General features: G+C 48.0%; 1 protein-coding gene across 3 annotated transcripts in view; it reads left to right on the forward strand.

Moving 5' to 3' along the window:
• Positions 1–17,781, forward strand: part of B3GALT5 (beta-1,3-galactosyltransferase 5) — a 39,650-nt gene extending 21,869 nt beyond the window's left edge. For 2 of the 3 annotated variants that reach the window (XM_059686488.1, XM_059686489.1), the window contains exons 2-3: positions 6,977–7,133; positions 8,226–17,781. In XM_059686488.1, coding sequence (XP_059542471.1) covers positions 8,226–9,161 — 936 coding nt within the window. In that variant the 5' untranslated portion in view covers positions 6,977–7,133 and the 3' untranslated portion in view covers positions 9,162–17,781. Of the gene's footprint in view, positions 1–6,559; positions 6,736–6,976; positions 7,134–8,225 lie in introns of those variants that run through there. The other variant, XM_059686490.1, reaches the window with a different exon arrangement.
• Positions 17,782–25,353: the final 7,572 nt, after the last annotated feature.

Here is a 25,353-nt window from a genome sequence, read left to right on the forward strand (position 1 = left end):
CTGTCCTCACAACCTGTCCTCACAGCCTGTCCTCACAGCCTGTCCTCACAGCCTGTCCTCACAGCCTGGGCCTCACAGCCTGTGCCTCACAGCCTGTCCTCACAGCCTGTCCTCACAGCCTGTCCTCACAGCCTATCCTCACAGCCTGTCCTCACAGCCTGTCCTCAGAGCCAGGGCCACACAGCCTGTCCTCACAGCCTGTCCTCACAGCCTGGGCCTCACAGCCTGTCCTCACAGCCTGTCCTCACAGCCTGGGCCTCACAGCCTGTCCTCACAGCCTGTCCTCACAGCCTGGGCCTCACAGCCTGGGCCTCACAGCCTGTCCTCACAGCCTGGGCCTCACAGTCTGTCCTCACAGCCTGGGCCTCACAGCCAGGTCCAGGTGTGCATGGAAGATGGGGCTTCCATAGCTGAGACAGTACCTGTTCATGGCTCTGCCCCCGGGAAGGCGTAGCTGCTTTATGCTGCGGGCTCCTGCCTTCAGCGGGCCTGTGGGGGCCAGAACCCAGGGATACACACTTATCTCCCTAGAAACGTTCTGGTCAGGCTCTGTCCCCTGTTGGCTCTGTCCCCTGGTGGCTTTGTCCACTGGTGGCTCTGCCCCTATAAATATTTCTCTCTTTTCCGTGTCCAGCATGGCTAGAGAGCGGTCCGGTTCGTGAGTAGGAGCAGCTGCAGATTGAGAAAATGAAAGAAAGAGACAGACAGAGATAAAAGGAAAAAGCTGGGGCCGGGTGGGACAGCTGTCCTCTGATGGAGAGACAGGGACCCAGAGCCGATACAGGGCGTTTGTTTTATACAGTCTGATGAAAACAAGGGTAGATTAACATGTATACAAAGGTTCTTGTTTTGGCAACACTTGCTGCACCTCCCACAGCCCATTAGCTACTTAGGAAGGAGTTAGGGAGGGCTACAAGGGCAGGTTTAATTATGCTAGGAGAGCTCTGCCCTCCAGGCTGGGACTTGTTTGTGGCCCTGCCACAGGTCAGTCCAAGACTTAATCCTATAGCCCAGTGGTTCTCAACCTTCTGGCCCTTTAAATACAGTTCCTCATGTTGTGACCCAACCATAAAATTACTTTTGTTGCTACTTCATAACTGTCATGTTGCTACTGTTATGAGTCGTAATGTAAATATCTGATATGCAGGATGGTCTTAGGCGACCCCTGTGAAAGGGTTGTTTGACCGTCAAAGGGGTCGCGACCCACAGGTTGAGAACCCCTGCTATAGCCGCTCTCCTACATCTCCCCTTTCTTTTGTTTTTAAGCTAACATCAAGAACAAAGCTCTGACTATTAAAACAATAGCAAAACAATGCCAATGCAAAAACCAAACTACAGACATGTTAACATTTTAAAACTTGGACATCAAGAGCAAAACTCTAGCTATTAAAATAATAACAAAACAATGCCAATGCAACACAGCAATAAGAGAGAAATCAAACTACAGATATGTTAACATTTTTTAGCTACTAAATGAAAGTTTCTTTTGCTGCTGGTGTATATTTTCTGAGTCCTCAGATTTGGCTGCGCAAGACTTTGCAGAAGACCGGCAGCTGACCAACGCTAGCATAGCCAGAAACATGGTTGAGGGAGTAGCTTCCACTCCTTGCTTTTCTACCATCTGCTGGGCTTCAGTTGTTAACTCCTTCAGCTGACCCCATGTTGGCACCCCGGTCCCTTGCGTAGCATTCATTTTCTTCTTCCGCATCGCTGTCATCGGGGCAACTCTCAGTCTTTTGAACGAAGGGACAAGGAGCTTCTCTGGGCCCTTTGTGGTGACGCAGGTAACGCTCTGGCACCCAAATTGGCTGTGCTGCTCCTTCTGGAAAGATACAAACACAACCTCTTCCCCACATCGTTACTGAATCTGGTAAAACTCTTGTCTGGTTTGTGCATCCTTCCACCGGGCTAACCTGGCGGCGGCTATTGTACAGGAGGCCCGATGCCTTTCGGCTGCTGTAAGACCCTCTGCATCGCAATTCAAAAAATTTAAAGTATAAAGAGCATGACTGAGTTTGTTTTGAGGTGACACATAACATCCGCCTCCCCCTTTTTCTTTTAGCAATTGCATTTTAAGAGTACGATTGGCTCTTTCCACTATTGCTTGACCTTGAGGGTTGTAAGAAATACCAGTTTTATGACAAATTTGATATTGCTGACAAAGGTGCTGAAAAGAAGAACTAGCATATGCGGGTCCATTGTCTGTTTTTAGCTCTAAGGGAGGTCCTAGTATTGCAAAGGCGGCTAAGCAATGATTAATTATGTGCTTGGCGCTTTCCCCTGTTTGGGGAGTTGTAACGATAAAGCGGGAGCAGGTATCTGCATTAACATGTACCCGTCTGTGCTTACCAAACCCAGGGATGTGGGTGACATCCATCTGCCAGATTTGATTAGGTCTAAGACCCCTAGGATTAACCCCCAACGATTGTACAGGGCAATGAATTACACACTGAGGGCACTGCTTAACAATTGGACGAGCTTGCTCCCGAGAAATATGGAACTGTTTGCGCAAGGCAGCAGCATTTTGATGATGCAAAGCATGGGAGGACTGGGCAAGAGAAAATGGGGTAGCCATTTGCATTATAGCAAGGAGGTGGTCAATAGCTTCATTTACCAGGGAGACCTGAATGAGATCGGATATGACCAATAAAGCAGGGAAATTGTCGTTCTCTAGTGACCTTTTGAAGGCTGAAAAATAAATGAGAGTTCCTCCAAATTAGTGTGCCCTATAGTAGCTGTTTCAATAATTGTGGCCATACTTACAAATAAGCACTATCACTATATAGCAGTGGTTCTCAACCTACTGGCCCTTTAAATACAGTTCCTCATGCTGTGACCCAACCATAAAATTATTTTCGTTGCTACTTCATAACTGTAATGTTGTTACACTTATGAATCGTCATGTAAATATCTGATATGCAGGATGGTCTTAGGCGACCCCTGTGAAAGGGTCGTTCGACCGCCAAAGGGGTTGCGACCCACAGGTTGAGAACCGCTTCTATATAGGTTGATGGGCTCCGTAGCAAAATCTGGCATAAATAAGAGCTTGTATTTCTACCCGTTGTGCTAAAATATAAGGGGTTTGAAGGACCTTTATTCCCCTCCTGCATAGTATCCAGTCTTTCCAGAACTGGATCCATCTGTAAAAATGGTTAATGCCTGAAGGTAAAGGTAGTAACTGAGAGAAATTGTAAGACTTTATTTGCAGGATAATGGTTAGTATTAATTGTTTGTGCCGTTACTTTAATTTCTCCAGTATAGTCCTGATCTGTCACCCCAGGGAGGACTTGAAATCCTTTCAATGTCAAATTGCTCCTCCCTAACATTAATCCCATCATGACGGGGAAGGGGACCATACCCTCCTGTAGCAATGGCCTGCGGTCCCATCTCTGGGGTTAGTACATATCGGGAGGTGGGACTGAGGTCTGAACCTGCACTTCCTGGGTGGCATGGTAAAAGGTTTCCAAAGTTGGTTTTGGGACCAAGCCAGCTGGAAAGGCTGCAGTGCGGTTAAGGATAAGACCCTACTGTTTGGTGGGGCCGGGGCTGGCCCTGCTTGAAGTTTCCCTGCTTAGGGGGCATTAAATTATCATCATCAGTCCTGGAGGGGCATTCATTTTCCCAATGCTTTCCTCGCTGCATCTCGGACCTTTCCCTGAATGCAGGCTGGTCCAATATTAGCACAAACACAGATAAAATGCTTCCATGATAAGTAATCTCCAGGTGAGAGACTAGCCTCTGTGACAACATTAAACCTCCGGTAACCTTCCACGGTCTGTCTTAGTTCCCCTGCCACATACACTTATGTCAATTTAAATCAGTCTGAGATAAGGTTTGTTTTCTAACTTTATTTGTCCTAGGGTGTGGGCAGTAAATGACACTAACTGGATTTCTGCTATCAGTCTTTTTGAGTATATAGACATAAGCTTTGGTTAGGGAGGCAAAATTCGAATTATTTACTTTTAAGTGTCCTTGGTTTAGGGAAGACGGGGTTTTCTAGATGGCCCCAAACCGCTTGGCATTAATATTTTTTAGATGGTTGCAAACTGCTGTTACATGCAAGTCACGAAATTAGAAAATTGACTCTGTAGGTCTTTGCATACACTTAATAAAAACTTCCTTAGGATTCTAAGTATTGAATAAATTTGTCATTTCTCCTTAGAGAGTTTTAGATAAGGTCTTAACTAATTAATGTCCTCTAACAACCTTTACAAGTCATTGAAGGTCTTGAGGTAATCCTTTCGTAGTTATACCTTCTGAGGCCTAATACATTGTTTTTAAGTACAGTTCCTAGGTATCTGAAGGGCATTTCCCACTGTATTTTTTCCTAGAGGAAATCTCTAAGCCACATTTAGGGAGTTTCTTTTAAAAACCTTTACTTTCTTTTAAACAGAACAATCAACTTGGTTGCTTTTCAGAAAAACTAGTAAGAGAGAAACATGCTGGCCAATACTGCAATGCATACATCTCAAGTAAAAGTAACTTTCTTTTTCCTTATGGTGTCTCATTAATGGTGAGATTTAATGCCCGAATAATAACTTTTGGTTTACTTTGTAAATAGTAGTAGAAGAGATTTTAAAATTTCTCCTTTTTTAAATTTACTTTTAACCAGTATTCTTTTTGCAAATTTGACTGTGGACTTTGTTAGAACCAATTGCTTATAAGTATTTAAACAGAACACAGTTATTAATTTTTATTTGATAAAGCTTCCCACGTGATTTTGAGTATATTAGGTCGGCCTAATTTAGTTTAAAAATATTTCTTTTAAGAGGAGAAAATAAATCCTTGAATCATTCCAGGGCCCTTGAAATGTCCCAAAGCTATGTCTCAGTTAAAGTCTTGAAATTTAACTTAGAAACCTCTTTCCTGAAGCCCTGAATTATCCATGTTTTACACCCAGCTAATGCAACAATCAGATCCTTACCTTACTTCTTTAATTTGTTGCAGGGCACACTTCTCAGAGTGACCCCCTCCTCTGACTTTTGAGAGTTCCCCAGTACTCAGGTACCTGGATCCAGGAGCCAAATATAAATATTTCTCTCTTTTCCACGTCTAGCGCTGCTAGAGCACAGTCCAGTTCCTGAGTAGGGGTGGCTGGGGATTGAGAAAATGAAAGAAAGAGATAGACACAGAGATAGAAGGAAAAAGCTGGGGCCGGGTGGGACAGCTGTCCTCTGATGGAGAGACAGTGACCCAGAGCCGATACAGGGCATTTGTTTTATACAGTCTGATGAAAACAAGGGTGGATTAACATGTATACAAAGGTTCTTGTTTTGGCAACACTTGCTGCACCTCCCACAGCCCATTAGCTACTTAGGAAGGAGTTAGGGAGGGCTACAAGGGCAGGTTAATTATGCTAGGAGAGCTCTGTCCTCCAGGCTGGGACTTGTTTGTGGCCCTGCCACAGGTCAGTCCAAGGCTTAATCCTATAGCCGCTCCCTACATGCCCCCTGTGGTTCTGGGTGAGCTCCTGAACCTACCTCCACTGGAAGGTGGGATCAGGTCCTCATAGACTCATTCAAAGATGCTGATGCTTTGTAAATGGTTTGTGAGCTGTGATGTCTGCAGAGCGGTTTCTCAGCCACTGCACTGTCGGTAGGAAGAATGTTCCAATTCACATAAAAAACAATAACGCAGTGAGCTTTGGCCCATTGGGGCCCTGCCACCGGCTCTGCCTCCCGGGTGCCATTTGGCGTCCAGCAAGAGACCAGTGCAGCAGTGAGCCGCGCGTCCACCCGGGGGACTGAGGCCCTGGGGAAGGGCCCTGAGAAAGGGGGCACTGGGGCACAAGAGCTTAGGTTTACTACTGAGGCGGCCTCCTGGACGAGCAATGTGTCTGAGACAGGAAGCAGAATAGAGGAATATCACCTTTCTCTTGCATTTAAAAATATTTGATTTCAATATTTCAAGAAAGGAAGGGGGAAAGAGAGAGATAGAGACATCAATGATGAGAGAGAATCATTGATTGGCTGCCTCCTACCCCCACCCCCCCCGCCACACACACACACACACACACACACACACACACACATACACACACTGGGGATAGAACCCTCAACCTGGGCATGTGCCCTGACCGAGAATTGAACCATGACCTGGTTCATAGGGTGATGCTCAACCACTGAGCCAGGCTGGCTCGGCTGCATTGGGTTTTCATGTTTCTCTCTAAAACACATCCTAGGCCTGCAAATAGATACGCTCACAAAGGAAGAAAGAGGGAATAGAATTCTTAGCATCCTGCGAAGGCCGGCTCAGACTCCTCCTCCTCTCGGGCAGCGATTCCTCTGACAGCGTGGGGGCTCTGGCTGGAGGGGAGTCCTGGGGGGCAGGTGGGGGGAGGTGAGAAGAACAGGAACTGGACCACGTCGGCCTCCTGAGAGTTAGCTGCTTCTGGAAAGCTCCCTCATGGTTCCACTTCTTTTCTGAACATACTTGGATATATTTGGAACAAAACTTTAACTGAATAAAAGTTTGAGGTCCTCATTCGCTACCAATACAACCAACCCTTTCTTCATTTCACTCGGTTATTTTCTTTTCTTCCCGGCCCCTCTCACCTAGGAGGACGTTTTGAAGACACGGACCCTGAATGGAGAATTGATGGATTTCTTCCCTCTGTGAAGTGTGTTAAGCATCAGCCACACTCTGTAGAGCAGTTCGATATCAACATGAGAAGTTGGACTGTAACTGACTTGGTCTCCTTACAGAGCTCCGGGTGCTGTCCTAAACGATGCTCGGGTACTTGCATGATGTTATTGTTGTTGACAGGTGAACCGTGTGGTGGAATTTGTCTCCATTGGACCCATTTTACAGATGAGAAAAGTGAGCCTGGGGTCGGGCTCTAACATTCTCCCAAGGTTATATAGGCAGGTGGGAAGGTCACACTAGAGCAAACCCTGAGCACAGCAGCTGGTGAAGAGCTGCCCATGAGGCACGTGTGATTTGAATGACGCTGTTTCTCCCCCCTCCCCCCTTATAGTGATTCCTGGGAAAGAGGACCATTTTGGGTAAAGAAACAAGCCAGGACCTGAGAGTGGAGAACGGCCTATGCTGACCACAGTTTGTAACGAATTTCCTCTTGGAATCTACCCTGTGGCTTAGCTTTCAAACCACAGGTTCATCTTATCCAGGAAAACGTGAGTTATTTGCTTTCTTAATGTTGACATTAGCATAGATCATCCTGGATTTGTTGAGAACACACAGAGATGGATGGGCAAAAGATGACAGAATCAGACAGGTGCCTTTATAAAGTACCCTAGAACAGCCCGGCCGGTGTGACTCGGGTTGAGCATCGACCTATGAACCAGGAGGTCACAGTTCGATTCCCTGTCAGGGCACATGCCCAGGTTGCAGGCTCGACCCCCAGTGCGGGGCGTGCAGGTCGTAGCCGATCAGTGATTCTCTCTCACCATTGATGTTTCTATCTCCCTTTTCTTTCCTCTCTGAAATCAATAAAAATACGTTTTAAAAAAAGTAACCTGGAACAATAAAATAACAACCACCTCTGGTAGGGTGTGGCGTTTCAAGGTAGTTGTGCAAATCAGAAGACCGGTCTTTTTATTTCTGGGAGGATAACATGGTGCTTAAATCCAGCAGAGAAGAAGGGTGGTCCAGGTGTTTAGATCGGGAGCACGTGGCCTCCGTCCTTGCAGGCTCTGCAGCTGCACTTCCCGTGGCTCAGAGAAGGGCAGAACTGGAGGGAGCTGGTGAGCTATGTGGCCGCATGTCCTTCTAGATGAGAACTCCGAGACCCTCACGTGAAGGGCTGGCTGGCCTGGGGGCCAGGACCAGTGTCCGCTCCCTGGTCCTCATCACTTACTGTGAGCGAATGACCCCGCAGCCGTCTGTGTGTCGCTATTGAGGCCCGGCTTCTGTCCTGTGTGCGGCGAGATTCCAGAGCTTCTAAAACACCAACCTGTCCCCCGCCCCAGCCTCCTGGGTAAAGTGAACGTGCCCTCCTGCTCCCGAGGTCTGACCATTTAATTAAAAAACATTTTTTTTGATTGATTTCAGAGAGGAGGGGAGAGGGAGAGAGAGAGAGAAACATCAATGATGAGAGAGAATCATCGTCCAGCTGCCTCCTGCAAGCCCCCTACTGGGGATGGAGCCCACAACCTGGGCATGTACCCTTGACTGGAAATCGAACGGTGACCTCCAGGTTCATAGGTCGATGCTCTACCACTGAGCCACGCCGGCCGGGCCTGACGGTTTGACTTTGTGCCTTTCAGATGGCCTCGGCGAAGCTGAGGTGGCTGTACATGGCGCTGGTGGTGCTGGGCGCCCTCTGCCTGTACTTCAGCATGCACGACCTGGCCCTGTTTAGAGGAGGGCCATTCATTTTCAAGAAGGAGAGCGGGAGGTTCCTCCAGCTCCCCGCCGTGGACTGCCGGCGGGACCCCCCCTTCCTGGTCCTGCTGGTGACGTCCTCCCACGAGCAGCTGTCTGCGCGCACGGCCATCCGGAAGACGTGGGGCAGGGAGAGGGTCGTGCGTGGGAAACGGACCGAGACGGTCTTCCTCCTGGGCACCACCCCCAGCGAGGCCGCGGCCCTGGCGGTGGCCCAGGAGGGCCGGCGGCACCGCGACATCATCCAGAAGGACTTCCTGGACGTGTACCTGAACTTGACCCTGAAGACCATGATGGGCATCGAGTGGGTCCACCACTTCTGCCCGCAGGCGGCCTTCGTGATGAAGACGGACTCCGACATGTTCGTGAACGTCTCCTACCTGGTGGAGCTGCTGCTGCGGAAGAACCGCACGGCCCGGTTCGTCACCGGCTTCCTGAAGCTGCACGACCTGCCCATCCGCGAGAAGCGCAGCAAGTGGTTCGTCAGCCGGCACGAGTACCCGTGGGACAGGTACCCGCCCTTCTGCTCGGGCACCGCCTACGTGCTCTCGGGCGACGTGGCGAGCCAGGTGTACGACGTCTCGGACAGCGTCCCCTTCCTCAAGCTGGAGGACGTGTTCGTGGGGCTCTGCCTGGCCAAGCTGCGCATCGGCCTGGAGCAGCTGCACTCGGAGCAGACCTTCTTCCCGGGCGGCCTGCGCTTCTCCACCTGCCGCTTCCGGCGGGTCGTGGCCTGCCACCACGTGCAGCCCCAGGAGATGCTGATCTACTGGAAGGCCCTGGAGGCCTCCACGGGAGAGGCGTGTCCAGCCGAGTGAGCCGCGCATCTGGGCCCGCAGCCGACAACCCGCGGGGATGTTTGAGAACCATCCCTGGGCGGGCCTCGCGGAGGACGGTCAGGGGCTCGGGAGGGGCGAGGCACAGAGGGCCAGGAAGGAGAGGGGAGGGGAGCCGGGAGGGGAACTGTGACTCCAGTCGTTTTCCAAATCTGAACTAGAACGCAAGCTCGAATGAAACGGCCGATTCATTTCGAGTTAGTGCCCGAGCCATAGCAGATTCCACCTCCTGCGTCCCTACACCCTTGCACCTGGTGATCCATGAGCACCTCTGTCTTCTCAGGTTGCGGGCCAGCATCCAGGCGAGGCGGGGCTGCTGCCATTCCCATTGACACCGGAGGAAACGGTGGCTTAGGGAGGTACGGGAACTTGCCCTCGGGCTCACGGCCAAAGCACACTGGAGCAGGGAGGAAACTCGAAGGCCATCAGAATCCAGTCCCTCCTGCCCCCCTCCTGTGCGACCCAGCCCTCCCTTGGGAGAGGATGCGGTGAGGAGGCTCGGAGCGCAGCCTCGCTGATGGCACCCTCTGTCCATGTCGGAGTGTCTCCTCCTCATCTCCTGACCCGTGTGCTCTGTAGTGCTAATGCTGGGGTGAACACCCTCTGCCCCCCAGCTGTCTTCTGGGCGAGTCCCTGTTAGCAGCCTGGCACCCAGCTCATCCCGGATGCTGGCCTGCAGTGGCTGCAGCTCAGGCCCCGAGAAATGGCCGCTCCGGACACATCAGTGTGCACACATTTTACTCAGACATCACCGCAGGGCCTGGCCCATGTGCAGACCTGGCCACACGGCTGACCTCCCCAGGCGCATGACACGTGCCCTGAGCCACGGGTGGCGTCCTGTCTGCTCCAGACGCACTCTATCTGCACGTTAGGTCTCTAGGTTCAAACGGGAGGCCAGTGGGCGCGAGGCTTGGCCAGGGAAGGGTGCTGGAGCTTTTCTGGGAATCCAGGTGCATTTGGGTTAAGTTGCTTTCCAGGACCCCGCGGGACACTGGTTGCTGGATGAGCCCTGGTCCGGGGGGGCGGTCTCCCCGTGTCTGTTCCCCAAGCCTGACCCAAGCTCATCTTCTTCGAATTTCTCGTGTGGCCAAGAAGCAGCTGTTTTGTGGTGTGGAGTTCAACCTGCAGCGTCCTTCTCCCCGGAGGACTGTGCGGCCTGCTCTTCAGGTGGCGTGAAAGCGAGGCACTTCTCTGCAGCGGTCTCTGCCCATTCAGCCACCGCCACGTGACGTGCAAGGCCGTCTTGCTGCTGGTCGCAGGATGAACGGTTCCTCCTGTTGACTTTCTTGGACTTGACTTTGCCAGCACTCAAAGCAAAGGCCTCACGTGTCTGCGTAACAAGCACGTTGGACTAAGCTCTGGCCCGAACTCAGAGCAGGTGTTTGCTGCAAGACGGTCACGGCCGTGTTAAATTGCAAAGCGAGGTCTGCGCCCTATTTTCACAACATTTGGGTGTGTGGGGACCGGCTGCTTCTTGCAGACGTGTTCCCTTATCCCGGCTGCTCTGACGTGCCGGGTCATGTTCAGAAAAGCGTCCTTCTCAGCTGGGAATCCAGGGATTGAGCACGGTTCCTGAAGCCCAGCTGTTGCCAGGGCCACGTACCGCCGTCCAGCAGCCTGGGCTGCCCCTGAGCCCCAAGATGAGGGTGGCGTCCGAGGGTAAATGGGTTGGTTGGGCCGTAGGGCTGGGTCTGTGCTTAGATGCCCACCTCGTCTGGTGTGTGTGTCCGTGTGGCCAGGGGGCTCGGTGGGTGAGGCGTGGCTGAGGCCAGTCCGGCCAGCTGCCTCTGCACGCTGATGGTCAGGCATTACTTAATCTTCTTTTTATCTCAGTTTTCTCATCTGAATAATGGGACAGTAGTGGTTCCCACCTCACAGGGCTATTGTGCCGGTTGAGGCAGTGTGTGTAGATTGCTCCGTATCGTGGAGCAGTAAGAAGAGCAAGGCGACGTTTGCTTCTGCAGGTGCCCCCAGCGTTCTCAGCTGCTGGGTGGGAGCGTGGAGCTTGAGCGCTCACTTGTACTCGCCTTTGCACAATCAGCTGCACACGTATTACACAAGCATGCGCCACATGCTGCGTGGGGTGTGGTGGAAACACCTTTGCGTGGGTTTGCAGGCCGCAAGGGGGAGGCCAGGTGGTGCCTGCGGGCTCCCCACTAGCACCGGGTGGCTCTGTGATGGACTGAGCGCTTCACACGTGTGGTTTCCTTTCGTGGCTGCCATGGCTCCTGGGAACAATGAGAAGGTATTTCCCTCCCACTTGGCAGTACTTGTTTTCTCGTGACATTTTTAAAGAATTCATTTTCAGCGTTTGCCCCATCAGCGCTGGCTTTTTAGCTCTTTTCCTGGAGGTGGTAACGATCGGTCAGGCCTCCTCTCTCTGTCCAGGTCCCTGGTGTGGTGCCCGGAGGGAGGAGATAGGAGAAACGGATCCATTGGGTTAAAGGTGGTCTCACTAAGGGGTGTCCGGCGGAAGGCTGGGCTGGAGACGAGGATTAAGTGAATGTAACCCCCTCAGACACCAGCTCCGGAGCCTCTTAGAGATTGTCATTGCCGCTTATTTTTATTTCTGTTTTGGTTGCACACGATCCACAAGTCCGTATGTGAACATTAGGAAACTTTTTCATGGGCTGAGGTGTTTTTGAAGCAAACTCTCAGTTCTGTCCCTGGGAGAGAACGCTGCTTACGTCCTCCGTGTGACGGTAAATGGAAGGATCTGTGGCTGTGGGAACTTAGATTCGAGAGTTCCTCTCCGTTTTCCTGCTTTTCAGGGGTGACACCAGGAAAGGACCGCTGCTCTCCGAATGGCCCTGAAACTGAGCGGAGAGCCGCTCCCCCCCCCCCCCCCCCCCCCCCGCGTGGGGCACAGAGCCACAAAGGGCTGCTGGGCACACGCCAATCTGAATACGGACAAACAAAAAATTAGTTTTAAATTAATTTTAGAAATGATTTTTACTTACCAGACCTAATCAACCTTAAATATAAGTGGAAAAATGAATTCACAGCCAAATGTTTTTGGTATCACATGGTGGTTGGTTTTCTTTTCTTTTGTTTTTTGGAAGGAATGGTAAAAATTTAAATTTTTCCAGGAGTAAGTACAACAGTGAGAAAACACTCAGGCTTCCTGGCTGACCATGGTGGAGGGAGGAGGAAGAGAGCGGAGTTAAGGTCGGCTCTGAGAGCTCTGGCCTGGCTGGAGATGAGGTTGGGGTTCCTGCCGCAGAAGAGAAGCGGAGATGAGATGCAGAGAGTGAGTCAGAGACCTGTGGAGAAATAGAACCAATAGGAAGTGGAGATGAGCACCATTGATTTTAAGGAATTGTCTCCAATAAGGGCTGATGTTGCATTCTTTTAAAAAATATATACTTTTTATTGACTTCAGAGAGAGGAAGAGATAGAAACATCAATGATGAGAGAGAATCATTGATCGGCTGCCTCCTGCACACCCCCTACTGGGGATCAAGCCCACAACCCAGGCTTGTGCCCTGACTGGGAATTGCCCTCCCGGTTCACATAGGTCGATGCTCAACCACTGAGCCACGCCAGCTGGGCTGATGTTGCGTTCTTGAGTGTGAAGGCAGGAACTTCAGGCTGAGTTTCTATGTTGTAGTTCTGAGAACAATTCCGTCTTCAGGAAAACTCACTCTGTGCTCTGAAGCCTTCAACGGGTTAGATGAGGCCCATCCATGTTATAAAGGGTAAGCTGCTCGACTCGACGTCTACTCACTTAAATGTCACTCTTTACTGAAGGCTACTGCTTTTCTGTTTACCGCATGTTTAAATTACCTTCACAGCAACATGCAGGCTGATGTGGACCCAACACCTGGGTCCCACAGCCTCGCCTCGCTGACCTTCACCGTGAACCATCACTGTGAGCTTGTCATACGTGCCAAGTGTGCAGGGCTGGCCAGACAGCCCAGTGGCTGTCCACGAGGCCATGTCTCTGTAGGAAGGGGCCGGGCCATTGGCTTGTCGGCAGGAGCTTTGCAAAGGCCAGAGTGTCCATCTTGGTTTCCCTTCTCTTCCCATGACCTTGCCAGGTCCCTGAGGCCTCGGAGGGGCTTTTTTCTCCCCACCGTTATGGGTGTTGTTAGGATCCTTAGCACGGGGGTGCCCTGGCTGGCTCCCAGGGAGAATTTCTATCTTCCTCACACACTCCTGTTTCTTTTAATTGGATGCAGAGTCCCTGGTCTTCTCTCCCCAGATAGACACTGGCGTGTGGCCTGGGCTGGTTAAGTGGCTCAGAGATGAATTGGCCCTAGCATGGCTGATGCTGGTTCTTTCTGGCTGCTCCATGGAGATGTTTGCCTCTAAGAAGATTCCGGAGGCGCTTGTGCCTACCGCTAATCAGAAGTGGGGGTGCCCGAGAATCACAGGGGGTCCCAGTCTTGCCTCTGCCAATGATGTGCCCGGTGGCCGCAGACCACTCTTTCCTGATCTCTGGCTTTGAGTTCCCCTGCAGACCTGGCTAGGCGTCAAGCTCTAATATTTCTACCTACTGAGCCCTCAGGGTGGGTCATTTCTGTCAGACGCTCTGTCAGAAGCTCATGCACATGGGATCTGGCCTGGGTCAGTGTGTGTGACCATCTGCTCAAGGACTTACGGGCACAGGTGACAGGCTGTCAGGCACAATCAACCTTAAATCTGAGTGGAAAAATCAATTCCAGAGCCAAGTGTATCTGGTGTCACACTGTTTTGTATGATTGGTTTGTTCTACTACCTCCCTTCTCTGGGTTAAGAAGTTAGTGCCCGATGTGTGCAGAGTGTAGACGGCCAGTGTGGCATTTACACAGCCCGGCCCAGAGACCCTGCCACGCACATGCTCCCGGGAAGTCAGTGTAAGGCCAGGGTCTCAAGGGTCCCGTCCTTTAGTCCCCACACAGAGAGAGAAACCAAAGAGGTGATGAGACCCTTAGTTAAGTTGTGCTTTGGAAAATACCAGATTGGGGAGAATTGGCTTAGTTTATACCTGGTCAAATAAGAAAGCAAGGAAAATCCAGCATGATTAGAAATCAGTTAATGTCAACCAAGGGGATGTTGTGGTCAGATTTTGTATTTCCTAAGAGACAGTAAATAAAAGTAAATTTTTATGTTATTGAATGATACTTGAAAATATTGTTTCCCTGTATTTCAGAAGGATCTACTAAACTCTTATGTCATATTTTGGGAGTAGGCATAAGTATTTATGATTTATTAATAATGGTACACATTTAATAAACATTAAATTACTAAAACAGCATAATGTTCTTACATTGGTTAGTTTTAAGTTATAGCTAGATGTGATAAACTTGTGCTCTTCCTGAAAATTTGGCAATGTATGGACTAAACTGGACAATATTATTATTTTTTACATGATGTTTTCTTTTTTATTTATTTTAAAAAATCTTTATTGTTGAAAGAATTACAGATATCCTTCTTTTTCCCTCCCATTGCCCCCTTCCACCCAGTTCCTGCCCTACCCCAGGCCTTCATCACCCTATTGTCTGTGTCCATAGGTAATGCATATGTGCATATAAGGTCTTTGGTTAATCTCTCCGCCGCCCCCCCTCCCTTCTGAGATTCGTCAGTCTGTTCCATGTTTCCATGTCTCTGATTCTATATTATTTATCAGTTCATCTTGTTCATTAGATTTCTTGTTCATTTATTTTGATTGTTAGATTCAATTGTTGATAGATATATATTTATTGCCATTTTATTGTTCATATTTTTTATCTCTTCCCTCCTCCTCCTCCTCCTCCTCCTCCTCCTCCTCCTCCTCCTCCTCCTCCTCCTCAAAGAATACCCTTCAAATTTCATGTAATACTGGTTTGGTGGTGATGAACTCCTTTAGCTTTTTTTTTTGTCTATGAAGCTCTTTAGCTGACCTTCAATTCTAAATGATAGCTTTGCTGGGTAAAGTAATCATGGTTGTAAGTCACTTTGGATATTTCTTGCCACTCCCTTCTGACCTGCAAAGTTTTTGTTAAGAAATCAGCTGACAGTCATATGGGCACTTCCTTGTAGGTAACTAACTGCTTTTCTATTGCTACTTCTTTTAAGATTCTCTCTTTGTCTTTAACCATTGGCATCTTAATTATTATGTATCTTGGTGTGGGCCTCTTTGGGTTCCTCTTATTTGGGACTTCTGTGCTTCCTGGACTTGTAAGTCTATTTCTTTAAAACTTCCCAGATAAGGGAAGTTTTCTGTCATTATTTCTTCAAATAGGTTTTCAATATCTTGCTCTCTCTCTTCTCCTTCTGGCACTCCCATAATGTGAATGTTGGTACATTTGAAGTTGTCCCAGAGGCTCCTTACACTGTCTTCATATTTTTGAATTCTTTTTTCTTTTTGCTCTTCTGATTGGGTGTTTTTTGCTTCTTCATATTCCAAATCCTTGATTTGATTCTCAGAATTCTCTACTCTACTGTTGAATCCCTGTAAATTATTCTTTATTTCAGTTAGTGTGTGCTTAATTTCTGACTGGTCTTTTTTATGTCTTTGACATTCTCACTAAGATCCTTGAAAGTCTCAGTAAGTCCCATGAAGCTCTCATTGTCCTTTGATGTTCTCATTAAGATCCTTGAGTAATCTTATAACCGTTGTTTTGAACTTTGTGTCCAATAGCTTGCTTGCTTCCATTTCTTTCATTTGTAACATGTTTCTTTGTCTCCACATTTTGGCTGCTTCCCTATGTTTGTTTCTATGTATTAGATAGAGCTGTTATGTCTCCTGGAATCTGTAGAGTAGCCTTGTATGATAGGAGTACTGAAGGGCCCAGTGGCTCAGCCTCCCCAGTCACCTGAGCTGGACACTCTAGGTGTGACCCTGTGTGGGCTGGGTGCACAGTCTTGTTGTAGTTGAGCCTTGAATGGCATCACTGGGAGGAATTGGACTCCAGGAAAATTGGATGTGAGAACCAGCTGCATCTACAATGGAAGAGCTTCTGTGCAGGAGACACCCCTATGGAACAGGACTTGCTTCAGTGGGGCTTTGGTGCTCAATGAGTCTTTCCCTTGAGTGTGTCCCTTGTGGATGTGTAGAGTTGTAATCTGCTATGGTCTGAAGCTGTCCACCAGGTGACTGGCTCTGGGACCTTCCAGGAGGTGCAAAGTCAGCCACTGCCTGGGGCCACCCGTCAGGAGATACAGAGAGATGGCTGTTATTTATATTGGGTTAAGAAGTGCTCAGGTGAGGTCCAGCTGTGAGGCAAGGCAGGCTGGTGCTAGTGCTGAGGGTGTTGGGTCTTTTATTGATAGGTTTGGGGCACACTGACTCCAGCTGCTGCTTGTTTAAGAGATTTTAGCAAATTCTGAAGCCTTAGCCAGGACAGGCCATTCGTATGGAAAAGTAGCTGCAAACAGGTTGGGTGGGGCTGAAAATTGGATGGGATGGGGTCTCAGGGAATCACAAGGGTAGAGAAAACAGTGTGGAAAACACTGGTGGAAACTCAGATATGGCTGCCAGTCAGCTCTGCGACAGGGGAGGTCCCAGCACAGAAACAATGATCTCTGAAAGCACCCCTGTCTGGGAGAAAGCCACCCTGAGTTCCTGCCCCAATGCCAGACAGCCCAGTTCCTCCCTGTATGTCCCCAAAACCACCGCCCGGTGCTGGAGCTCAGAGGAAGCTGAACTGTGTAAGTTCTCGTGCTGGCCCTTTAAGAGGAACACCTGGGACTCCAGCAGCTTCCATTTCACTCAGCCACAATCCCCACTGGTTTTTACAGCCTGAAGTTATGGGGACTTCCCTTCCCAGCTTTGGAACCCTGGACTGGGGGTCTGGTGTGGGGCTGGGATCTCTGCTTCTCATGGGAGGCCTTGGAGATATCCCTCCTGATTCAAGATACGCCACACGTGCGTGTTGGATCAGCCCGTTTTGTGCCTCTACCCCTCCTACCAGTCTCAATGCACTTTCTTCTTTACTTCTCTAGTTGTAGGACTTCCATTCAGCCAGGTTTCAGGTGGTTCTGAATGGTGGTTGTTCTGTATTTTAGTTATAATTTTGATGTGGTTGTGGGAGGTGGCCAGTACTTGTGTTTACCTTTGCCGCCTTCTTGGTTCTCCTAAATGATGTTTTCTATACTTATTTTGTGTCTGGGAAAATATTTTTAACATTCGACTTTGATATGTTTAGGAAAATATGTTGAGCAACCTTGACATACTTCCTTTGTAAGAGACAGAAATTTCTTGTTTCACTTGGACTTTCAAAGTAAAGTCCATCTCTTGGAGGGTCTTTAAGGGTCAGGGCCAGGGGGCAGTAGTGGGAGGGGAGAGGCATCCTGCGGGAATTATACACCCAGGGCATTATGCTGCAGGCATTCTTTGGCATTTTCTTTCTCTCAGGTATATTTATATTTTTGAGAAACTATTATTTCAGTTTAAGGAATCAAGCCTTGTGGACAGATATGATTGTACCTTTAGAATCTTCATGCTGACTTATCTCTGAGGCATAGATTGGATCCCTGATCTTTCAAAGTGTCATGAAAATGAAAATAAAATGATTGATTGACACAGGTGTGTTTTCTTTGACTTCAGCTTGTATTTGCCACAGTGCTTGTGTTGCTGTGAACCTGGAAATCACCGTTCACCCACACTCCCTGCAGGTTGCATCCCCAGACTGTCTCAAACAAAACAAAAGTTGGGGGGCAGCGGGGGGATGCAGGGCTGTGTGTGTGTGTGTGTGGGGGGGGAGGGCATGGGATGCCTGGAGGTGAGTAGAGAAGGGAATGTCTTCTCAGGACGAGGGACCTGCTCCTCCCTACCCTGCAGCCAGGCCTTGTCCCCTCAGAGGCCCATCCTGCCCCACCTGTCCTTTCCACTTCCCCTCTCAGACTCCCCTTCCACCACTCTCTTCCTCCATCCCATCTGCAGCTCTAGTCTAGAACATTCTAGAGCATTCTCACAGCACCCCGGCATACTCTCACCTTCCAGTCAGAGACAACTTTCTAGACGCTCCTCCTTTGCCAGTACCGTCCTCTTCTTTTTCCCCTTAATACTAAAACTTCCCAAAAGACAGCCTTCCCACCAGCACCCAGAGGGGCAGGAGGAGACCAGAGTCCTGTGTCACGGAGGCCACGGAGAGAGAGCAAAAAGAGGGAGAAAGTGGCTAGCAGAGCAAACGTGTCTGACGTTCATGGAAAAGAGGACCTGAGGCTGCTCAACCCCAGGGGTGTCACGAGGCACTTGGCAAGAGCCCTTTCGGCAGCAAAGGGAGAGGAATCCTGAAGGAAGTGAGTACTGGCACGCACCGAAGGCAAGGAAGGGGAGCCAGTGCCATTTCTTTTCTCTTATCCAGTTTGGGTAAAAGTGCGTGTGCAGAGGATGTCAATGATCGACTGGTGATGAATGAGAGACAAGGGATCTCGGTGAAGGTTGAGGGTGCTGACATTCAATCTCACTCTAGGTGCTGGGAGGTGGGTGGAGAGAGACATTCACGTTTATTTGTCCTGGATCTGACAAGAATCACTGGTGAATGACAGAAGACTGGAAGCAATCCAGATGCCCATCAAGATCTTGGCTCCCTTGAACAAAATGGTCCATCCCCACAATGGACCACTCTGGAGAAGTGAAAAAGGACGGAGAAGGTTTCTCTCTATTGATATGGGTTGATGTCCAGGATATATTGTTAGGGGAAAAAGACAGGGTACAGACCAATGTTTGCTACTTCTAGTGTAAATATATAGATTTCCTTGAATTTTCAAAAAGACTAAAAGGACATACAAAAGTAATAGTAATGTTATCCAAAGGGAAAGGGGTGGAGAGGTTTCCACAAATACATTTTTGAACCATGTAAATGTCTTACATAGTTTAACAAATTTAATCAAAGTAAGATTAAAAAGCAATTCCTAAAAATGGAAAGCAATGGACTCTACTCCTATCAAGTTGTAGCAGAGCCACACAGAAAAAAATTTTCCTTGGTGACTTTAAAGCTCAATATTTTGACTCTACATCCCTAGGAAAAGATGTTCTAAGAATCAAAACAAGAGCAAATACTCCATTTGGTACTTTTACTGTTGTTGGTGATATTCATATTGTTATTATGGAACTATAATATGCTTATTAATGCAAAGCAAACACACAATTATTATACTGTATTAGAAAGCAAGATTTCCATTATAAAACAGATACACGCATAAAATCAAGTAAGTTAAATAAAAGCCCTATAACATTAAATTTGAATGAGAAATATCAGAATGGTCTTATGGTGTTTTTATCTTTAAAAATATTTCTGAGCTCTGTCCATCACAAAGGCTAAAAAGCAATGACACCCAGATTGTGGCTTCTACTACAGTTTCCCCACAAAAGGTATCAGAGTTCCTCAAAAAGAAGGGCTGATTTATGGTCTGAAGCAAAAAATGAGCAAAATGAGACTCATCCTGCTATGCCAGAAAGCAGCAAACCTGTTGAAGGGGTAGCACAGTGGGGACCACGGGGTGCTGGAGGGCAGAGAAAGGTCATAGGCCAAGGAATCCAGGTGGCAAATAACTTACTAGAAAAATCTCAATTGGAACTTCATCCAATTGAGGTTGGTAGTGTGTTTTGGGGACCCTTTTGAAATGGTGCCCCTCCAGTTTGGAAGTGGCTGAGGTCTCAGTGAGCCACGGAGTACTACTGATACTAGTAACAGAGGGCACAGTTGAGTTAGCTGATTATGAAACAGTGTGTGTGTTTCCTCCACAGATCTTGGACTATCACAGCAAGCAGGGGCTGTGTATGCCATTGAATATTTTTTCTCTACAGCCTGACACCAATATATTTTACTTTCATATTGGAGAATTTTATTGCCATTAAAAAATGGCTTGGGCCCTAGCCAGTTTGGATCAGTGGATAAAGTGTCGGCCTGTCGACTGAAGGGTCCCAGGTTAAGTTCTGGCCAAGGGCACATGCCTGGGTTGCAGGCTCAATCCCCAGTAGGGGGTGTGCAGGAGTCAGCCAATTAATGATTCTTTCTCATCATTGATGTTTCTATCTCTCTCTCCCTCTCCCTTCCTCTCTTTAAAAATCAATAAAAATATATTTTAAAATGGCTTGGCAGCCCTGGCTGGTGTGGCTCAGTTGGTTGGGTCATCATCCCATAAACTGAAAGGTGGCGGGATTGATTCCTGGTCAGGGCACATACCCAGGTTGTAGGTTTGATCACTGGTTGGGGCACCTATGGAAGGCAACCAATTAATGTTCTCTCTCACATAGATGTTTCTCTCTCTCTCTCTCTCTCCCTCTCTCCCTCTCCCCCTTCCGCTCTCTCTAAAAAATCAATAAGCATATCCTTGGGTGAGGATTAAAAAAGGCTTGGCAGACTAAAATGAATAGAAGCTAAGCAATATTTGTAGCTTCTGAGAATTATAACGATGGGACAAAATAATATAACTGGATTGGGAAGATAAGAATGTATGTTAGAGATTCATGTCACCAGCAGTGTAACTGACAGTTGTCCTCACAGGAAGCTGTGCTTGTCATGGGAGTGTCAATGTGCTGGCCCATCTCACTGACCCTCTCAGGGGCACAACCCTTTGTTTCACTCAAGGAAATCTTTTCAGCCAGCTATTTGACTTACAACCCTCAGTTAAGACCTTTAAAAACAAAATAAACAAAAAGGAGATTTTCTCCCAGCAATGTAATAATGTAATATACCAACAACAAATGTGTTTGTAGAATGTGGGCATGACAAAGAGCACACAGCGACCTTGAGTTTGTGTAACTTAGCACCTTGAGTTTGTGTGCTGTGAATGTTTTCCAAAGCATAGGCTCCGTTGGCAAACGACTCTGCGAGGTGGGCAGAGGGGTCCTGCCCACCTCCCATGTTGGGGAGGACAGATAAAATTCAGGCAACTTTCCCCTCCTCACTTTTCCTAATGCTCCACTTCTTGTCCTGCTTGTCTGTTTACAGATGATGCTATCAGCAGAGCGTGTTAATACCTCAAGATCTTCCAACTCTCGTGGCTTTCCCAGCCTCCCTTGAGATTGGTTTGGGGCCAGAGTCATTCTTCATTTCCACTTGGTTCTTATTGATGGTTTCTACCTCCTTTTTTATGCTGCTATAGTTCTTATTAAGTTCTATAATGTTCTCATTAAGTTGCTTGAAGTTCTGACAAGTTGTTTGAGCACCCTTATAACCATTACTTGGAATTCTTCATCTGACAAATTGCTTGCCTCTATTTCATTTAGTTCCTTTTCTGGCGATTCCTCCTTTTCTTTCATTTGGGGGTGTTTCTTTGTCTCCCCATTTTTGTTGTCTCTTTTTATTTGTTTATGTATTAGATCAGACTGCTATGCCTCCCAGACTTGGTGGGTGGTCCTATGTAGCAGGTGTTCTGTGGGACCCAGGGATGCAGTCTCTCAGATCTCCTGAGGAGGGTGCTCTAGGAAAGCCCTTTGAGTTATTTGGGTTCTCCTGTTGTAATTGGGCCTTAAATGTTGTCCCATTCGTGGGTGGAGTCTCCTCTCAGGCTGGCTGACTATGTGGCTCACCCCCAACCACGTCATGTGAGCTGTTGTGAGGATGCTTCCAGAACAGAACAGAAGACAACACAACAAAGCAAGAAATAAAGAAACAAAACAAAACATACACAAGGACCCCCCACAACAACCACAAAAGCAACCATCAGAGGGGAGAGAATTGGGAAAGAGAAAAGAGAGCAAGAATGACAGAAGAAAAGAAAGAAAGAAATAAGAGGAGACAAAAAAAAAAAGAGATAAGGGGGAAGAGAAAGGAATATGAAGGGACAGAGATGAAATAAAGAAAATAAGAATAAAGAGTAGGGGAAGGAAAACAGTGTAAAAGAAGAAAAATATTTGGAAAAGAAAATAGAGGAGAAAGAAGATAGACCCAAAAATAAGAAAAGGAAAAATGATGAGAAAGCAGGAGAAAAAGAAAAAAAAAAGAGTAGGAAAAGGGAAGAGAAAAATTAGATATCTGAAGAAAACAATAGAGGCTAAAATAATCACAAATCAATAAAGTAGAGGAGGTAAACAAATAAACAAACAAACAAAAAAAGAAAAGAAAAGAAAAGAAAAAAGAAGAAAAAAAGGAAAAAAAGTGTCTCCACAGAGCTCAGTGCCTACTGGGAGCTCACTTTGGATCCTGCTTGACTGCTCTGTCTGCCAATTCGGGGCTTCCCAGGAGGTGCTTAGGCGCTAACCACTGTCAGACACTGTCCTGCTTTGGCTCTCAGCAGCCTGCCTGAAGCAGCAACAGATCCACGGTTTGTGTCTGTCTCCCCAGGACTTGGCTGCACATGGGAGGGGCCAAGTTACCCCCTGAAAACAGGTTCGTTAGCAGCTCGGGGCCTAGGGCTGGGTCAGTGAGCTTCCCCAGGTTCCCTGGCTCTGCCTCTGCTCACCTTCACCTGGCAGCCCCCTGTCAATCTTAATCACTCAAAGGTCTGCTTCTGAAAGGACTTCAGGCGGCATTGGGAGTCTAGACCTCCGGCTCTCCCGTGAGGGGGAGGTGCTGTTTAGATTCCAGGGAACGTGGTAGGTGATTTTCCCTGCCCCAGAGTTACTCCCCTGTGAGTGGCCCAGTGGGATGAGCTGGCAACCTGGAGTTTCTATCAGCTCTCCCGTGGGTGCGGGGGAAGCACCAGCCAGGTTCCCAGGATGGGGTGGGGGGTGGCCCCAGCCCCAATCCAGTCACTGCCGCTTCCAGAGACTGTCCAAACCAGTGGGCTGGGCCTCTGTCTGTCTCCTCTGCAAAGGTCAAGATGCAGGGTGTGGCCGGCAGGGCTCCTGAGGGCAGGGCGGGCTGGACCACCTCGGGCGGGCGGGGTTTTTCCTTTTCCTGAGCCGTGGCTTCCGGGAGCAGTCAGTGCCTCTCCGGAAAAATGGCCATTTCGGTTTGGGGGGGTGCGACTGAATGAACACAGGACCCCGACTGCTGCTTCTTGTCTCCCCCAGTGCCTCCCACCCGGCCTCTCCTTAGGCACCGGAGTCCGCACCGGCCTCCCTCCACTGAAGCCTCAGGTGAGTAGCTGCCACAAACACCTGTTCTCTGGGTTTAAAAACAACCTCCCTTACCCCCCACCCCCCTAAACCCACACCAACAATCCCTGAGGCTTTCTGTCAGGCCAGCTCCAGACTCCCTGGCGGCCAGCAGCCCTACCGAAGGGCCTTGATCTTCTCAGGGAAATACCCTTCCCGCACCCCCTTCTCTCTCGGCCTGCCACCTGTGGAAGCGGGACCTGCCCCTCTCTCGACCTCACCCTTCCGCCCTTCCTACTGGCCTCCAGGTGTTTCTGTCCTTTCTCTGTCCGCCTCCTCCTCAGCCGGACCTCAGTTGGTTATTCCGAGTGCATGTTCCCCACTTTAGTTTTATTTCCAGCCTGGCCCTGGGGGGCGGTGCAAGAGGGGCCTGCCTATTTGTTTATGTGATGTGTCACGTTTATTGATTTGCGGATATTGTACCAGCCTTGCATCCCTGGGATAAATCCCCCTTGCTCACGGCGTATAATCTTTTTAATGTATTGCTGGATCCGATTTGCTGATATATTTTTGAGGATTTTCGCATGTATGTGCATCAGGGATGTTGGCCTGTAATGCTCTTTCTTTGTAGTGTCTTTATCTGTTTTGGAATTAGGTGAACACTGGCTTCATAAAAAGAGCTCGGATGTGTTCCTTTCTCTTTGGTTTTTTTGAGCAGTTTGGGAACCAACAGGTGTTAGTTCTTCAGTGACTGTTTGGTAAAACTCCCCTGTGAAGCCGTCTGGACCAGGACTTTTGTTTGCTGGGAGTTTTTTTGATTTCTGCTTCAATTTTATCAGTAGTTATCGGCCTGTGCACGTTTTCTGATTCTTCCTGGTTGAGTTTGGAAGATTGTATTTTTCTAGGAATATGTCCATTTCGTCCAGGTTGTCCAGCTTGTTGGAATAGAGCTGTTTATAGTATTTTCTTACAATCCTTTGTATTTCTGTGGGGTCAGTTGTTACTTCACTTCTTTCGTTTCTAATTTTATTTATTTGGGTCCTCTGTCTTTGCTACTTGATGAGTCTGGCTAAAGGTTCATCAATCTTGTTTATCTTTTCAAAGATCCACCTCTTGGTTTCATTGATTTTTGCATTGTTTTTTTTTTTGAGTCTCTATGTCATTTATTTCTGCTCTGATCTCAATTATTTCCTTCCTTCTACTTGCCCTAAGCTTTTTTTTTTTAAATATTTTTTTATATTTTATTTATTTTTTACAGAGAGGAAGGGAGAGGGATAGAGAGTTAGAAACATCAATGAGAGAGAAACATCAATCAGCTGCCTCCTGCACACCCTCTACTGGGGATGTGCCCACAACCAAGGTACATGCCCTTGACTGGAATCGAACCGGGGACTCTTCAGTCCGCAGGCTGACGCTCTATCCACTGAGCCAAACTGGTTAGGGCACCTAAGCTTTTATTATTGTTCTCTTTTTAATTCTTTAAGTTGTAGGGTTAGATAGTTTATTAGAAGCTTTCCTTGTTTTGAGGTAGGCCTGTACTGCTATGAACTTCCCTCTCAGGACTGCTTTCCCTGTGTCCCATAGATTTTGGGTTGTTGTGTGTTCATTTTCATGTTTTCAGGAAGTTTTTGATTTCTTCCTTGATCTCTTTGGTAACCTATTCATTGTTTAATAACATGCTATTTTGCCTCCATGTGTTTGAATGTTTTTGAGTGTTTTTACTGTAGTTGATTTTTAATTTCATGCCATTGTGATCTGAGAAGTTGTTTGATGTTATTTCAATCTTCTTGGACTTGTAGAGGCTTGTTTTGTGTCCTAACACGTGATCTATCTTTAAGAATGACCCATGTAGCCCTAACCGGTTTGGCTCAGTGGATAGAGCGTCGGTCTGCGGACTGAAGGGTCCCAGGTTCGATTCCGGTCAAGGGCATGTACCTTGGTTGCGGGCACATCCCCAGTAGGGCGTGTGCTGGAGGCAGCTGATCGATTTCTCTCTCATCGACGTTTCTAACTCTCTATCCTTGTCCCTTCCTCTCTGTAAAAAATCAATAAAATGTATGTAAAAAAAAAAAAAGAATAACCCATGTGACGTGAGAAGAATGTATATTCTGCAGCTTTAGGGTGAAATGTTCTATAAATGTCTATTAAATCCATCTGATCCAGTGTATCTTTTAGAGTCACTGTTTCCTTGTTAATTTTTTGTCTAGAAGATCTGTCCAGTGAAGTCAGTGGGGTGTTAATGTCCTCTACTATGACTGTACTGCTGTCGATCTCTCTCTT

This window comes from Myotis daubentonii, chromosome 3 (assembly GCF_963259705.1).
Source record: "Myotis daubentonii chromosome 3, mMyoDau2.1, whole genome shotgun sequence".
NCBI lineage: Eukaryota > Metazoa > Chordata > Mammalia > Chiroptera > Vespertilionidae > Myotis > Myotis daubentonii.